At 38.3% G+C, this 18903-nt stretch overlaps 1 protein-coding gene across 1 annotated transcript; it reads left to right on the top strand.

The window, feature by feature from the left end:
* The first annotated feature begins 1104 nt into the window (after nt 1-1104).
* Nucleotides 1105-17268, top strand: LOC145979613 (uncharacterized). The gene is made up of 5 exons (XM_083112578.1): nt 1105-1392; nt 6150-6281; nt 6536-6689; nt 12049-12194; nt 16819-17268. The coding sequence occupies exons 1-5, from the start codon at nt 1105-1107 to the stop codon at nt 17266-17268; spliced, it is 1170 nt and encodes a 389-aa protein (XP_082968704.1).
* The last annotated feature ends 1635 nt before the right edge of the window (nt 17269-18903 follow it).

Genomic DNA, 18903 nt, shown 5'->3' with positions numbered 1-18903 from the left:
TAACTTAATCGCATTCTGATCGGAAGGTTCCAAGTTCGGTACCCGATTGAGGAACATAGCGGCTTTACTAACTTTAAACTGTAGGTCCAGTCCCGATTAGCTTTTCTGTGCATTGAATGGACTTATAACAGAAACTAAGAAAAACAACTTCATATTTCCTATTTTATGTTCGGACATGTAACATTGAAATTTATATCATTATTTTGTTCTGTGTATTTAATTTATTAACTAAAATGTACATTTCATAGTTTTATAGAATCTCAATTGCTTGCAAAAAACGATCTAATCGTAATATTTGAGGAATTAGCGTTTTAGACTATTAATTTGGCATATTTTAAAAACCCGATCTCAGACCGTGCTCGACCATCGATGTAACGTTTTGCACGCACCCCACGAAGGGTTATGAAAGATAAATTACATTAAACAATGCAGACTGTGCTTATGTATACTCTAAGAGAACGCGTATTCTTCAGAGCCATACATCTTCTTTCAATGTTATGCAGCCGGCCCCTGTAGCGGAGTGGTTAGCATATCGCGCTACGACGCCAGGGGTCCCGGGTTCGAATCCTGCCCTGGCATGGAAATTTGTGAGTGTCGATTCATCAATTTCATCATATCATCACTCATCCCGATCTTCGCAAATTAGCCAAAAGTGGCACAAAAGCGAAGTAAAATAAAGCAAATCAAATCACAAAAAAAAAAAAAGATGTTATGCAGTTATTTCGTATATTTCCTTTTTCGGCTAGTTTTAACGGCAATTTGCGATCTTCTTAATTCTTAATGTACTGAAACATCGTGTTATTAAATGCATCTGTGTACACTGTGTACAGTGTTACACTTTGGCAATTATTTGAAGGCTATCAAATGAAGTACAACACTTGTACTGTCAATTGTACGTACAAGAGGCAAACGAATAAAGAAACAGAACAACGTGATTCGTATTAAAGTGTTTCGTCAGCTCTCTTTGTTTCATGGTTTACTAATTCACAATGTTTCATCTCTTTATTTGAGTGCCATCTACGGAATTAAATTTTCCAATGGCTTGTCAATTCTATAATAAGAATAATAATCTCGTAAGTACTCCATTATTAATAACACACAAAGATGTCCTTATCGGACTTTGCTGATCTTCCTTGGGAAATGGAAGGTGCAACACGAAAGCATCAGAAGATGCAAAGATATCTAAGTAAAATGAAGTTTTTCAAAGCCAGGCGTATTGGTGACAGCAGAGTAGTGTCTAGAAAGATGATGATCTCCACAATTGCAACACCTAAAAAATCTGATCCTAAGCCTGATAACGAACGATTCACTAGGAAGGTTGGCAGAAAGGTTGGGGGATCGGGTCCTATCTGGTTGGTCCTAGTGGTATGCTTCGTCGTGGTGGTCATTCAGGTAGGTTACAGGAAATTTCTCTACATATTAAGGGTATCTGATATCCGCAACAGATCTAGTTCGTTGTGCATTTCTCTATATGAAACGATTAAAGACCGGTTGATTTAGTTACGATGATTTGTCGATTTTACTTCGATTTCTGCAATTTTGGCTAATCGCGAAGGTGAGGATGAATGGTGATAAGATGAAATGGATGAGGTGACAATAACTAATATATATGTACGATACAAACCGGTCTCCAAAGATGATTATCCTGGGCGCCAGAGCCCCTTAGTCTGCAAAATTCAATCGAGAGGTTTTTTTAATGTTTTTTTTAAAGAAACGAGTCAATTTCCACTTAGGATGTCAGGTTGATGTTCGTATACTTTCATAGCCTAATGACAAGTTATGTTTGTTTGGTGTGGTCTGTGGAGACCTGGGTAAATTCTAGAAAAGGTACGAAGGGGTCTGACACAAACAGGCTATGAAGAGTTTTAAAATAGCTGAAATAAAAGTAACACGTTTTACTAGAGCATATTATGTAAATGCAGGCGCGGCTCTCGCATTATTTCCCTGGGGGTTGACCGAAGTCATATGGCACATATTCAGTTTCCGCAAATAGACTTTCTTTGCGAAACAAAGGGATCGGCGGTGGGCTTAAAAGATTGGTACATAATTTGTTCATAGAATGAGGTTTCATAGTAGAGGCGTGCGAATAAATTTAGGGCTAAAACTAAGTACAATAAATTGTGCCTCTATGAAAGAAATTTAGGGTTTTATTAGAAAATCATGGACGTCCTCAAGATTTGTTCCAGGGATGGGAAGCAAGATTATTTTTTTTTCAGGGGGACAAACTGGGCACATTTTCCCTGAATAGTGTTGTTCTCTCAAAAACACTCCTTCAGTCCCTGCAACGCCTTTATAATAATTGCCATAAATTACAGTGACTGAAATGAAATTATATATGGATAATAAATAGTGTTTCATTGAAACGCTACAGCTTTTTCTTTTCTTTCTTCAAATTTGGAGTTGGTCGACCAGCACTCGCATTGTCTCTAATTTTCTTTCAACATACAAGAAAGTTTGTTTCCGTTAATTGTATGCATTTTAGCCAGTGGCGTGCCCAAGAGGAGTTGATGGGGGTTATAACCACCCCTTTGGCCCAGTGTTCCTAAGAAAAAGATCTCCAAAGTCAAAATTAGGAAAATATGACAAAATGAGAGTTGACAACCAAGAAAAAGTGTACATAACCCCTCCCTTTTGAAAATCCTGTGCACGCCACTGCGGTCATTTCTTACCTGCACAGACAGCAACACCTACACTGCATCAAATGACGTAACATAGTCTATCCTTTGGAGCATCAATACTTTGCAACAACTATCCAAGCACTTCGAAAACTTATAAACTTGTAACATTGACACCGACAGGGTTTGTCACGTCTTCCTTTCTTGTCTAAGATCGCGCCATTTTTTTACTTTCACATATCCGAAGTGTTTCCATCTTTATGGAAAAAGTCTGAATGCATGCACGAGTTATTTTAGTAATGTATTTCTTTTATTTTAATTCATCGTGTCTAATTCCAGCTTTCATTCATTTCTACTCATCCTTCTCTGCCACAAATTTGCATTTATGCCAAGAAGTTCGGCATAAAAATTATTCAACACAGAAGATTGGATATGTAACGAATGCGCTTCAAACTTAAACCTCACAGGGCAACACTGGAAGGGAGAAACCAGCTGGATCTCACTCGCAGCGAGGACGGTGCCTTCTGGCATCTGCTGCGGCTTCTGAGAGAGCACGAACTGCGCATGACCGTTGGTTGGAGATCAAGGTTCCTCAGTATCCTCTTCCATGTATTTTTCCCATATAGCTACCCCGAGCTTCTGCCTGCCGGCCGAACCTTCACTATGGCAGGAGCTCTCCTGTGAGGGTTCAGCTGGGGGTCTGCACGAGGGCGATCGACTCGCGGTTTCTCTTTTTCAGCAAAAGAATTTGCCGTGTTACGGACACAAATACATGACTTCTTGTGTAGAAATTTTAGCAAAAAATTGTCAAAAGGTAAAGACATTGTTTATTGTCCATTCTCGAGGTAAATGCCGTATATTACTTGGGGTTCACTGATCCTGTGCGCTATAGGGCCAACCGCGCCTGCGTAAATGGAATAAATTCTTCACTAGTGGAGATTAATAATAATAAAAAACCGAAACAATTAATCCATACATTTGTTGGAGATTAATTCAAACAATACAAACACACACACAAACTGATACTATCAAAAAATAGCCTTTCAAGTGGTCATCTTGTGATGCTAGGAAGAACGCATCATTGGAGTCTTATCAAGCGAGCAGTTGAGATGATTGGGCAGGATGCCTTGAAACGTGTGATGTTAAAGTTTAGCAAAATACTCCAATGCTGTACAAAATCACAAAGTGATCACTTGAAATACATTATTTTGCTTAGTAGCCATTTAGATAGTTAGCTAAAGATGGCCGAGCGTGTTAATTGGTTGACTTTCAATCTCACCACCCAAGTCACCGGGCTAACACGCTGGGCTCGGAGTAGGTGTTCTTTGTGAGTGTCCCTTCAGCAATTTCATCCTGATTATAACGATTAGCAAAAAGTGACAGAAAAACGACGTTAAATAACAATAATACAAATATAAATATTGTGACTGAATTCCTGACATACATTTTGTGCCTACCACACAAGGGCTAGGCCAGAAATTTTTACAGGGGGGAGGTCTGGCAAGTTGAATACAATAGAAGAAAAATAATAAGTATTATTACCACGGTTATAAATGTTAATGTACAATAATAAATATTATAAGCTAACATTTTTTCTTTTCGAAATCCTATATAAATGGTGAGACTATTTCAGCACAACTATTTCCTATTATTTATTTTGCATTTTATGTAGTTAATATCTGAAATGCATTTTGATATTAACCTTTGCACGTCTTGTTCAAGAAAAGGTTTTAATTTATAGGGTGATTTTTTTCATAAACTTTGTTGTGTGACCTCTCACCTACAACTGTAATTATTAGAATTGTGAAAACTGTGGAACCATTTGTTCTTTGAATGAAATGGTAGAATATAACCTTGTTCCTGTATTTTTCACTCAATGGTTTTGATCCAATGCATTTTTACTTTGATTATTCTGTTAATACTAACTAAATTAACTTTATTTCTGTTCTTAACAATAAGAGTAACAAACTTTCCACTTTCTTGTATCTTTAAATGAACGATGTCGATTTCCAGGGGGGTCCACCGACCCGTTCGACCCCCCTCCCGGCGCCCATGCTACCACATCATGTTATGACTTTCTCATTTTCTCTTGGTATACAACTCATAAAATTTAGACTATGTGCAAAATGTGAAGCCAGTAAATAAGTATGTATGTACGTACCAAAACACGAGCCAAGCGGCAATGAAGTAGCGATACCATGAAGGTATACACAGCAAGAGTGCTACAAAATCATCAATAGTTTAACTTGAAGTTTCTCTCTCGTTGACTTGGTGAAGTCAAAGAAGTCAAGCGTTCGATTATTCAATAAGACAACGAAGATGAATTGTGGTTCTTTCATCTGTTCATTAAATTCGTCATTCATAAGCATCGTTCTATTTAATGAGGGTTAAGAGAATTGACGTAGTAGGTTCGGTTGCGATTAGTTCGCCATTTTGAAAATTGCTTAACTATTGCTTAAGTTGGTGATTTAAGTCCACTTTATACACATTAAGGCTAATCGGGGCTGGACCTACAGTTTAAAGTGGGATCCAAACCAGGGTTGGCAAAATTTCGAAAAAAAATTTTTTTTTGTTTTAAACATGTTTTTAATGTTTTAAATAGTGTTTTAAACAAGAACCGAAAAAAACATGTTTTAAACAAATGAAACGTTTGAAACATAATGGCAAGAAGACTTATTTTCTAAATGATTAATAATGAATCTGTTAATAATCCAAGGAATGACTATGTTCCTAGTTATAAAGTAAAGGCTTGACTAACTTCTTAACATACTTATTTTTGTTAATCTTAAACTCGCATTTAGGCTGTTCAAGAAGCTTCAACTAATGCACAGTTGCTAGGCGCCACTCTATCCACGTGGAATGCAACAAAATATTGACATTGACAACTGTGAGCAGTGTATTAAGTGAGGAACAAAACTGTTTCATCCATACAGTATTAATTATTTTAAGCACTTGTAACAAATAGTACTCAGGCGTTTTAAAGAGGTCCATGAGTAGTCATCACGATATGTTCCCTTGTTAACTGCTTATACATTTTCAGCCACTCAATAAATTTTTGTGCAGGATAAACAAAATGAAATGGAATTAATGAAAATACAAAGTTACAAAACACGCACATAACAATAAACTATCAAACATCAAGTATCAAAATGTGTTTTGAACAAGTCTGAAAAAAACATGTTTAAAACACGTTGTTTTAAACATTTGTAAAAAAAACAAAGCCGTACGTTTTAAACGTTTAAAACAAGTTGTTTTAAACATGAAAACCCTGATCCGAACCATTATGCGCCTTCACGGGTATCGATTACAAAGCGACGACGCTACCACTACACCATCGGGGAAACCCTTTTAAAATTGGTATAATTCTATTGATATGAATACAAATTCCCAAATAAAGTCAAATTTTATAGGAATCTCAACAGAGGATAAGTAACAATGGTACAGATTGTTGAGGTGACCAAGCACCAAAGTAGTACTTCCTAATCCATTAAAAGAATGTAACAATAAATAGATAATGAAGTAATCTTCTTTCAGGTTAAACAGTGCTACTGGAAATTTATCAAGGCAGACGTGTCTGTAAGGAACAGATTGGAGATCAACAAAGAGCTGAAGCCACCAGCACTAACCGTGTGTCGTTTTCCGGGATACAAGCAAGAAGTACTTCAGGTAATTCTGCATTAATCCCAAAAGCCTCATTCTGCATGTACTGAAAATAACACTGTGTCAGCTGTAGTTGCTTACAACATCCAGAAAAAATAGTGGGTTAATTTTATGTTTCACTAGCTAATGTTTCCCCAATGAAAACAAAGTATACTGTGAAGCAGATTGCAAGTCAGATGTGAATATTTATGAGCTGTGTATTATTATTATTACTTTGAAGAACAATTTGTATAGTAAACTAAACTTTACTTCTCTTCCAGAAGTACAATTGGACCATCGACTTTGCAAGACCTATAGACGAATATTTCTTCCGTTGGAATTCTATATCTCTGAAGAATCTCTGGGAAGAAGCAACTTACAAACGTCAGGAAATGTGTAACAACTTGTGGTATAGAAACGGCATCGTGTATAATGGTGATTATTTGAAATATTTAGCACAGCTTTTGGTTTCAACATCCCTCTACTGAAAATATATTTAATGTTCAATGCAATATTTTGGTGCAATTTGAGAGCACCTTGGGGCAGGTATTCAATCACTCTGATTCAGGTATTCGTATTGCATGACTTTATTAAAACAATTTACTTTCCTGAGATTTCGTAAGATATGCTCCTGCGTGGTGCCATAATTTTTGTCTGCTGACAGTTAACCATTGTCACATCCAGCCTTGATGCTGATTGTATACTCTCTCTATAGCCAGCTCAATATTTCGAGCCCTGAATAAAACAGTGTATCTTCCAATACAATAGAATCATTTTCCTTCAAACTCAATTAAACTTTCATATTAAAACAAAGATTTATTTATTTTAGTACTAATGAGCAAAACAGAAAAAGGAACCCTTGTGCACCCATCAGGTGCGCTTCTTTCTCCTAACTACGAGAACTCCAGATGGAGGCACATGGTGGTTCGGATCCCACTTTAAACTGTAGGTCTAGTCCAGTTTAGCCTATCTGTGATAAAGTGGACTTAAAACACCAACTCAATCTATCAATTGAAACTACGAGAACTATAAAGATGGATTTTGGTGCATTGATAGATATACAAAATAATAGCTGGAGGCAACATAAAGTCACTCGATCAACCTGTCTGACCGTGAGATACAACAATCAGTCTGAAGTTATTTGTCGATAATTCAGGAACTGGTGAATTTGAAGATCTAAAATATTGACGCAAGTTGAAGATGTTGACAGTTGTTTTCTAGAAAAAATATATGATGAATGCGCCAACACTGAAGCTAGTTGCAGCTTTTTCATAATACAAGTACATGAACCATCAGCAACCGGACCTCTCGCTCGCCTGTATTCTCGTTCACGCCGGCACATTTTCAAGCGTGCGTTTTTCAAACTTACCTCGAAGTACAAAAACATTGCATCTGAACTAATTGTTGTAGACAGATGATGATATTTTTGTTTTCTTTCTTAAAGACGAGGCTTTTAGCGGAGGTACAATCTATACATTGTGCCCCAATGATTAGTGTTAAATGAAGAAGAAGAATGTTCATTTTTTTCATAATTCCTTATGGGAAGCCCCTGTGCCCCCTAAAAAGACCTAAGTGAATGAAAAAATGTAGTATGTAGCGGTGGTATATTCCGAGAACCGTGCACACTTCTTGAGTAAAGAAAATAAAACGTTATATGCGGCGGCAGTGTTGATACACTCGGGACATGTCCGGAATTTCGCTACTAGATGGATGCTGGATGGGCCAAATTTGGAGGGAAGCATGGGAAGAGATCACTCTATGAGCACACGTCATGCACTTGCCGCAACTTTGAAGGAAAAAAACCGGAAATTTTGCGTAATTACCGAAAATTTCGACATTTGGACCTTTGCCTCCGCTTCCCCCTTAGATCCTTAATTGTCGGATGTTACTTAAAATGTTTCCTTTTACTCATTCTTACATTTAGAAGTTAAATTGTTTATAAGGATGCAATGGTTGAGAAGTTACAGCCCTTTATCTCCAATTTATCCCATAGTGAAGAAAGTAAAAAATATGGCTTTTTCAAACGACACTCGTTAATAAAAATAGCAATCGATGTATCGTTTTGTATTTTGACTATATCATACCTTTAGACGTAAGCTAATGAATAAAAAAGACAGAACTGAAATATAGTGTATAGTTGTCAAGAAATTACGCGCTAATTGCTGCTGTGTGCTAACACGTGGTCGGGTCAAATTTCGACAATCGAGCGTTTCCCTCGCGTCCCCCCTTAATCCTTAATTGTCAGACGTTGCTTAAAATGTTGATTTTTACTCATTCGTGTTTGTAGAATTTAAATTTTTTCAAAAGGATGCAGTAGTTTTCAAGTTATAGCCACGAAATCTATCTCATAATAATATGATGGTAACAAATTGAAGCGAAGGGAAACAAAGGACTTTTTCAAACTTCGCCTGTTAATAGTAGTAACAATTGATATATTGTTTTGAAATTCGAGTATGTCATACCTTTATGTGTATACTAAAGATGAAAAGACAGAACTGAAATATCGTGTGTATTTTTTAAGATATTTCACGTTAATTGCTGCTGGTCGAAATATCGACCATCCGGCGTTAATGGGCGGTTGAAATTTTGACCGTTATGCAGCTAAAGGCAAATGTACGACAGTGAATTAAAAAGAAAAAAAACTTAAATAGAGATTAACTTCTTATCAGGAACATATTACAACATATCAAGGAACTAATATAGCTTATAGCCTCATCAAGATTCTGCCATTTCTAAAAGCTGAGGCTGTGAAACGGACCTCAACACGCGGGTAAACAAGACATAGGGCAAGACACACATTCCCAAAAAGGATTATTTATAGTGGATGTGGATCCAGGTGCCGCAGCTTCGAGCATGTGCTTCTCGGTACCTATTCTTACACCCCAGCATAAAACGAGAAAGTAAAGTATACAAGAATTAGAAAGGTTAAAACCCTAGGAACAAAAGTTGAGCAACGAACGCCGATGATATTGAGGGTGTGATAAAGATTAGGGTGACTGCTACTAAGTCCTCACATAGCCCAAGGTGGTCCTACATGGAGAAGACTGTAGATCTTGCAAAAATAAATTTAAGGGGACAATTTTTATCCATTACCCATCTGTCCATTTAAAGGAACAATTATTAAAAGTTCTTTTGAACGAACGCGTTCTCATGGAAGAATTTGAATGCAGTGCTTGGTATCTCGCCATGTACATTGCTTAAAAGAATTGCTGTGTAATGTGTTATTTGTAGAAGGGAATGTGATATAAGTCTTGAAGGAAATGGGATATGCTTGGAAATGGTACAAAAAGCAAGAACCTTTATTTGAAAGCAAGGTTGAAGTGTTTTACACGAAACAAGAGGAAAAGTACACAACCAAGGTCTACAATGAGTGTCAACAATCCACAAACCCTCAGGATAATACGCAGCCATGCAAAGAAGAAGAAGGAAAACTACGAGTCAGAGCCTCAAAAGAGGAACTGACACTCCGGCATCAACTAGAGCCGCTAAGATAATGACCCTAACCTTACCCGAACAGTCATCGCTAATGCGGTAGTTCCTGATCGTCAGGAGCCAATGGACCCTCCACGAGGAAGTATGCGCCTCCCTACACATTATTCCACCCCAAGACATGACCAAACCTACTCTTTTGCTGTTGAAGTTCTTTTTCAAACCGGTGGTGTTCTCTGAGGTACCTCCACACAACACAAGAATGTGATTGTCATCAGGGTGGAGAGAAATGGAAGTTTCATCTTTGAAGAGTGTACAGTCTCATTGCGGTCTTTCCAATTCTGGCGTTGCGGTGTCCATTTGACCAGAGATACCCTGTAGTGCTTAAGAAGAGGTAGCACTTTGAGAGGTCTCCTGGCTCGCAAATCACATTCATGGAGTCTATTGGTAACCGTTTGTTGAGAAACAGTTATTCTGGCGCATTTGGAATCATTCGGCGCAGCTGCGTTCAGTTACGGTCGAATTTCGTCGGGCCGTCAACCGCCGGTATCGGGGTTTCGATTCTGTCGAGCTGATGTCTTGCGTTTTCGGCCTCGTCAAGGACAATGCGCCACAGCTCCTGTTTCAATTTTTCAAAGATCCTGGAGACATTGATCTGGTAAACATTCATAATTTTGACAACATAATTCCGCCATATATCTTTCCATCAATGTAACAATTTTCATTGTATCGGTAGCTGAAATGGTTGTCCGTCCCATTTTGCCGCTAAACCACATTTGTATTGTGACTACCACACGTTCTATGCTGCCTCAGTTCCGCTTTCCCGCTGTGCCTTGTTATCACCACTGCACTCCATAGGTGGAAATTGGACCATTTTGGACGTGTAACCGCGCACACGAAAAATTCACATGGCTATTGTTTCGCGTCGTTTAGCAGCAGTACAATGTTTTCACAATATTTTTTGTATGATTAGGAATAATGGTAGTTAAGGTGTATCATGAAGATGTTAACATGATTACCTACTAACCTTACAGGTATTTAGAAGTGTATACAAATGGTTTCTATACAAGTCTTTTATACAATTCTAACAGGATGTGCCTTTCAGCGTCGTGTTGACAATTATTTTGCTGAAAATGCTATTGTTACCAAAACATTTTCAATTGGCTTCTGAACAATTTCCCTATGTAGTTGCACATTTATAGGTTTTGCATAACCAAGTCTCAACTATCAGCCCATTGAGTCAACATTGTTTTTAGTCAACAACGTACGCAGATAGACGTATCTGGACTGGACCTAATCTGGACGGATGTTGTAAAACCTCTGAGGAGTCTGCATAGAGTGAATAAACAGCAAAAACTGACTTCTTAAGTAACAATAGTATGAACTTGTCATAAATCAGGAATGTCTGACACGAGGACAGAAAGAGATTCGGTGATCAATCACGTTGAATGGTTGATTCCTGGTCTCACAATGAAAATTTTCTGGTTTGAGTCATGGGCTGGGCAAGGGTGTTTTTTTCCATTCTATTTCGTATAATCTTCATTGGTCCTCATCATTGTGATAAAACACGCAGAAATGTAACAAGATATAAGAAAAGTACAAATATGCAAATAAAATAGTAGTGACTGGTTTAGGTAATAGTAATGATAAGAAAGGGAATTTTGTTTTCCAGAAATTAACTTGTAACCTCGTTATGTGATTTTAAAGTTAATATATGGTTATGTTTACCTATACAGTAGAAAAAGTTCATCAAGAGAGCAGAATGCATTCCAAATACGGGAGGTGTGTCACCTTTTCCGTAAACAAGACAGCAATCAGAGGTGATAGTTACGCTACGTACCTGATAAACCACAACAGATCGGACGAACGGCCGACTTTCTACATCAGTTTACATGATCCCAAGGAAGCGTGGACTGGTAAGTGCGGTCAGCCATGAAGAAAATGATATATAATTGGCAAGCACTGTGTTCCTTCATTCTTGTTAGAATCTATCCAAAATCCAGAATATATTTTGTTTGTAACTCTTCAGCATTAATCAATCACTTTCCAAATTATCATGTAATCAGTATTTCTCACATGCCGATTCGTTTCAAATAAATATGATTCTCAATAGCGGTTTGTGTACAATAGTGAATGGTTTTCCTTCAGTAGCCGCGTTTAGACAGAAATACAAAGGAACATATGGGTACACATAATTTACAATGTAATTGAGGATCTTTATCTTGAGTTCTTTTCTTTTAATTTCACACTTTCATACTCTTGACCAGCTCAATTTAGATTGTGCTCTTTATTACATTCCACCTTGAGAAGTTTCTGCGTTTTTAAAGAAAGGTATTCCTACCTACAACTCTATTTCTGCTTTCAGAATATGACATTGATTGGCTCCAAAAAACAAGTTTACGACTATTGCCAGACGAAGAGGCTACGGTGAGCATCAGGCTTCAGAGCTTCCAGGCTCTAAACTACAAAGATAATCCTTGCGTTCAGGATAGGGACTACAGCCTTTCCAAGGTATTTAAGACTGTTGTTATTGAATAAATGTGGGTCTGCATTCACGGTAGTTAATAGTGGAAACCGATATTTTGAGGCAAATTATGACCTCTTGATCCAGTAATTGATATGTCTCTCATTTAGTCCTCTTACGTTAGTCTCAAGTTGGAGATACGTGAGGAAGACAGACCTGCGGTCGCATTAAAAATTTGATTGATTCCGAACAAGCAAACTTGTCGCAAGATCTGTATTGTGCTTTTTTTTTATCTTCCTTTATTATATCTCCATATTTCTAAAATGTTGCGCTAATTAGATGATCAATGTTTGAAATTCACTTTACTTGGTGCAGCGAGATCAATGCGCATTACTAAGTCTAGTTAATATGTATATATCAGCACTGTCGTTATCGAATAGGTTCTGGTAGAAGCGTTACGTACTCAGCGCAGTAGATGCTGACTCGACAGCGCAGAGCAGTTAGTTCAAAATTCCCCAACTGACTTATTTTAGTGGGCAGCTTGGGAAGGGTCTGGGAAGTCGAAGAGAGCAGACCTGTTTTGCATCTCTGAAGACGGAACATAGAAGAAAACAAGATGTCTTCAGCTCGGATACGAGGAAAAGGCAGAAGACGAAAATATGAACATCCAGTACTGGTAACAATACCTTATAGCAAAAAATCAAGAGGAATCCAATCACCCAGTTTATTGAAAGATTGGGGAACTAACAGTTCAACATTTCCAGATGACAACCGGAGAAAACAATCCAGAAGTACTCAATAAGATCAAGCAAGAAGCCGGTTGACTCCAGGGAACACGAAGATCCCACTGCTGAGGAAGATATGGAAGAGGAACCTTACACCTTTCAAAAAAAAAAAAAATGTGAGCAGCCAAGATACCCAGAAGCCTCCGGAATGAACCACCACTGACACCTTCCAGCTCTTACTGAGGCAGCTAAGGACCTCAGACAAGGCATCGAAGCTTCTTGCAATTTTTGTATATTGTAAAAAAAAATCGCTATACTTTTCAACAGTGTACCGAATGAAGCCATAAAAAGGACCTTCAGTCCGATTAATCAAGGATGGTATCAAGATCCATTTTGAGAACAGAAAAGACCATGGCATGATAACTTACTACCTCAAGCAACTGAAGATATATTTAACCACATACATGGCAAGCTGGGAGAAGCCTGTCGAGGTTGTCATTCGCAAACTCTCGATTGACATTCCTACAGAAGACTATCACCAAGCCAACCACATGACGAAGACAGATGCCTACACGCAATGCCGCTCGTCTTGCTGGCACGGAGGAGGGCAGAAAACATAATCAAAATCTATAACCAGAGTTATTGTTTTGGTATCGCTCTTAAGTGGAGCCCTATAAATCTCCCAGGGTACTTCAATGTCATCGTTGCCAGAAAATTGGCCACAATCTGGATGCAGTGTTCAGCCTCTCGTCGATGCGTTACGTGTGTTGGCAGTCGCTTAATATCAGACTGGAGAAAACAACATCGGAGATTCCCTGCTAAATGCTGCAACTGTGGGAAGAATCATCCTGCAAATTATTGGTGCTGTCGGGTGTTAATGGCAGTTCATCCATCGACTAATGACATGATTTCCACGATTCTTGCAGAGAAGATAGATCAGTCACAACAGCGACCACCAGCTGATGACAAGGTATCTTTATGCTTCAGCAGCAAAGCCGGAGACACAGAAGCCTTGCCTTCCATGTTAGGAAAATATGGCAAATATGATTTTGAGACAATTCGATGGATTCTCCAATAACGTATCAAGAGTCGCATTGTTAGCCATGTTCAACGAACACGAAGCAAATTACAACAAAGAGTGAAAACTGGAAGCTTCAAATTTTAACGGAGACCTTTCTGAACATAATAGCAGATGGAGGTTGCACATCAACAAGAAAGAAGTTGGAAAGAAGAGCCACACCGGTACTGCTCTTAAGGACGGGAAAGAAAGATATCATAGCTTCATCACCAAACACCAATTATGTTATATATATATATTCCTATGTATAGCATTGTAATTTATTATTATACTTATTATAAAATGCATTGAAATTGTAATGGCCGCGGTGGCTCAGTCGGTAACGTGTCTGACTACCATGCTAAAGGTCCCGGGTTCGATCCCCGGCCGGTTCAAATCCGGGAAATTTTCTAACGTTGGAAGCGGCCCCGGCGCCCACCCAGCGTCGAATAACATGGGTACCTGGGGAAACCTGGGGGGTAAAGGCGGTCAGGGGCGTTGTGTTGATCACATCACCCCACTCACGACCGGATCAAGAAAGTGTGGTGCGTTACCCCCACACCCCCTATACGCCTTCATGGCGTGGTGATAAGCACAGGGGAACACTTTACCTTTACCTTTATTGAAATTGTAATAAATAGAGAAAATAAAGCCAGGGGAATCATTAAATTCTGAGCACCTGATGTCCTGGTATATTTTTAAGAACCAGGACAATAAACGGGTGGAGGCGGACTTACTTCGGGGTTCCCCTCTAATTTAAGTTTGTCCTCACTTCATATCCAAATTCAGCCCTTGTAAGTACCACAAACCTTGTTCCTTTACAGGTACACAAATTCCGAAGAGAATTTAAGTACCAGTTTACGAACAACACGCCACTTCACAGGCAAATAAGACGAAAGTCAAGGAACTTCAAATACCAACCGCTAGACACTGAGAGTAATTCAGTCAAAATCATAGCTTAGTTGGCTGCCAGGTGTCATTACCTGAACATGGTCCATAAGAATTAATTCGGGCCTAATTTTAAAATAAGCTAAGTTCTCTCTTTCATCCAAGAGGTTTAGGAATGGTAGAGAGAGACCAGCGGGGAAGCTATATGCAACTAAATTTCCTTTGCCTTGGTCCAATTCAAGAATTGAAGACTATAATTGGTAAACGCTGCAAGTGCCAAAATAATTCAAACACCATTTTCCACGTTAAACTGTGAAATGTGCCATGCTTTATAATGTGGTAAACGTGAAAAGTGGCTGTTAGCTCTCAAAGTAGTTCAAAGAGCGTGTAAAAAGATCACTAGTGTGAACGTTCTTACGGGCTGATGTGCGGAACGATGCGATTTCCCAACACTTTTGCCTTTGGCACTTACACCTTTTACCTCAATTAGTCGAGTGCTATTAGGGCTGGGACTATCCTGACCTGACTCAGCTTGTGCAGGGCAGTGAATCATGCACATTCAGCACTACATTACCTCCGATCACGTGTTTTGACTTTGCGGCAGCCTTGAATGTCTACTAACGTAACTAAAAGTAGATTAGAGAAATAGAGAATGTACTGGCATGTATGTGGTGTACAGGAACATAGCTTTCGGACAATTAGTTGAATGCAAAATGAAGAATAAAATATGTTATTGCGAGAGTTATGTGTAAAAATATTGATTTGGAAATTGAAAGCATGGGCACGTATGGAAAACGGCACAATTTTAATTTGGTAGAAACAAAGTAGTTCTTTGATAAATTTCTTAGAGAAACAAATCCCATTTAAAATGAAACACTCAATATGCTGACCAAGGTAGAAATTTATTTTATATTTAAAACATAAACTAGACGTAACGTTTAAACCTTCTAGCAAGGTCTTCTTCAGACTCTGTACCACGTACAAATGAAACAAGGTACAAGACAGGTTGATATATATATATATATATATATATATATATATATATATACACACACAAAAATCACTACCCTCCAGACACAAGGTTATGGAAAGTTGTTTCTTCTGGAACATTCCAGCAGATGGTCTTCCCTTGTCAACTGTACTTTCACCTGACAGGCGATTTAGCTAAACATTTCCTTTCACCTGGAAAGTGGTTGGACTCTTTATCTCACGCTCTTTTTCCTTCCTTTATTCATTCCTCTTCCTTCTTCTCTCCTCTTTCGCTCTTGTTCTTTCCACTCTTTCTAACAAGTTCATTGTGTCCTCTTCTTCTCCTTTCCTTTCTATTTCCTTGGCCTCCTTCCATTTTCTCGCTAGTACTCTCTTCTCTCTTCCTATCTGCTTAGCCTCATCCCACTCTATGTCATGTCCTGTTTCCCTCGTGTGTTTAAATATAGCATTTCTCTCTCTCTTAAGTCGTTCATCATCCCTATGTTGTTTCAACCTGTATTTCAGCCTCTATTTCGTTTCTCCTATGTACACACTCTGACATTCTTTACACTTCACTTCGTAGATAATCCCTTCCTCTTCTCTGTTTTCCTTTTTCTTGGAAGGCAACCTGCTTGAATGTTCCAGAAAAAAACAACTTTCTAATAATCTTGTGTCTGGAGGGAAGTGATTTTTGTGTGTGTGTGTGTATATATATATATATATATATATATATATATATATATATATATATATATATATATATATATATATCTTCCTGTTTGGTACCTTGTTTTACTTGTGCTTGGTACAGAGTCTGAAGAAGACCTTGCTAGAAAGTTGAAACGTTACGTTTAGTATATGTTTTAAAATAAAATAAATTTCTGCCTTGGTCAGAATATTGAGTTTTTCATATCATGGAAACAACTCTTGATGGAGTTATAATTGGCCATATAAAATGTTTCTGTTTACTGTAATGTTGGGGAGACGATAACAGTTGCTATTCAAGTTAATTGGTTTCTTCTTCTTTGACAGTGCATGTCTGAGTGCATCGATAAGTCGGTGGCGAATGAAAGCAGATGCACCACACCGTGGATAATCGCACCTGAATATCCCGAGTGCAAAGACATGGATTCCTACCAGAAACTGGGGTATGTCTATTCATCAACTATTGAACGCTCGTACAAGTGGTGCAACTGTTCCCGTCCCTGCCGCACCACAAGGATCCTCGTGGACAGTTTCGAGGTGACTCGTATTGGGATGCATGATAAATTACTGAACAACATGGTCCGCATCAGGGTGTCCTCCGACTTCGTGGAGAAGCTTGAAGAGGTGTGGGCCTATGACGGATCTCAGCTACTGGCGGATGTTGGAGGATCCCTGGGATTCCTTCTGGGCGTCTCAGTGATCAGTATGGTCCGGTCTGTACAAGTGGTGTTGCGTGAAATCACTCGGTACTTAAAGCGTTTTTGGTCTCGCCAGTAACCTTGCACCGGGAAGCTTATTGACATACCCGTGCATGTAGCAGTCAACAGTAAAAGTGCAAATTAAGCTCAAAACATTACAATACCAAAAGCTAATTAATGACTCAATCATTTGATTACCAAAAATATATTTCTTTCCCAGCAGGAAATCATTGCTTCATGAACAAGTTGACATTTGAAACTTAATGAAAATATCCCAAATGTAGCTATGCATTTATTTTAATGGCAGGCATGAAATTTACCTCTAATGCCAGAGATACTTTGGTCTATTGGGGAGTCGCTGGCAATCACCTCCGTTCATTGAGAACCTGATTACCATTCAACACTCCAACTAGTGCCTGGATTACTGTTGTATTATCTGTTTTATTGTAACATGTAATTACTTGTGCATTACTTGTAATAGGTTACAATTCTCAATCCACTGTAAGAACGGACCTAACCGATGCGATGGCGCAGTGGTAGCGTCGTCGCCTTGTAATCAAGGCGTCCCGGGTTCGATACCCGGTGGAGGCACCTAGTGGTTCGGATCCCACTTTAAACTGTAGGTCCAGTCCCGATTTGCCTTACTGTGCTTAAAGTGAACTTAAAACACCAAATCAATCAATCAATCAATCCACTGTAAGAACGAAATTAATGTAAAAAAAAAACATGACTTCAGGGAAATAGCTCCCGTCCTATGTGTTGGTTCTTGTGCTAATTTGCTCATGAATATATTGGTCGCAGCTGTCCATCTCATAACGTAATGTCCCACAACTTCAATATAACAATTACGTTCAATGATATGGCTTTATCACATGCACTATATTCCTACGCGCAACACTTCTGATCAGCTCCCATTAGAACAGACAATAAGACCACGTGCATTCATTCTCATCGACAAAATTCTTACAAAGAAAAGAGAATATATTCCTGTAAGGTGTTAAATTGTATTACAAAAGTAGATTTTTATCTGCTCATACTGTTGTATTTTGATCCATTTTTGAAAATACAAAATAAAGTTTAAGGTCATTCCATGTCAAATCAATCATTTAAAATAATTGGTTGCATGTCCATTTTAGAAAAATGTAATCTTTAGTACATACGTTCTACATGTTACTAGATATCAAAACCAATGTTGAAAACAAAATATTGTCTTTAGTTCTGTACTGGGGCAGCAATTTTTCCAACATGGCGTATGGCTTTTTTTTTTGTCCATGTAGCCCTTTTCAGAAACCTTAATATCTCAAAAGCCATTAAAGCCAGAGTCCTGAAACAAAATTAATTTTGTAGCTAATGAAGTATACTTTCTATGATATTCAGGTATGCTTTGCTTAAAATTGCATCGTAAGTATGAAAATTATAGTGGAAATTGGGCTAACAATAGTTAAAAAAATGAATTTTTAAGTCCGATTTTTTCAATGGAGTTTAGTCTAAGTCTTGATATTTTTTCATGTGTAGACCTGCCTACAGGTTGTCTGTAAATAAAACATCAATGCTTAGAAATGCAACCCTTTTTTACAGCATGGGCTAAAACATGGCCGTTCATTGAATTTTGACAGTTTTCGGGGTTAAATATCTCAGATGGGTCCTCTTGAAAAATCCTGAAATTTCGCACTGGGATTCTTAGCTCCATAGTCTGAATAATGCATTTGCCCTC

Source organism: Lepisma saccharinum, chromosome 26, assembly GCF_977018435.1.
Source record: "Lepisma saccharinum chromosome 26, izLepSacc3.1, whole genome shotgun sequence".
NCBI classification, from domain to species: domain Eukaryota; kingdom Metazoa; phylum Arthropoda; class Insecta; order Zygentoma; family Lepismatidae; genus Lepisma; species Lepisma saccharinum.
The sequence above is the reverse complement of the archived record's forward strand: the minus strand, read 5'-3'. Positions and strand labels throughout refer to the sequence as shown.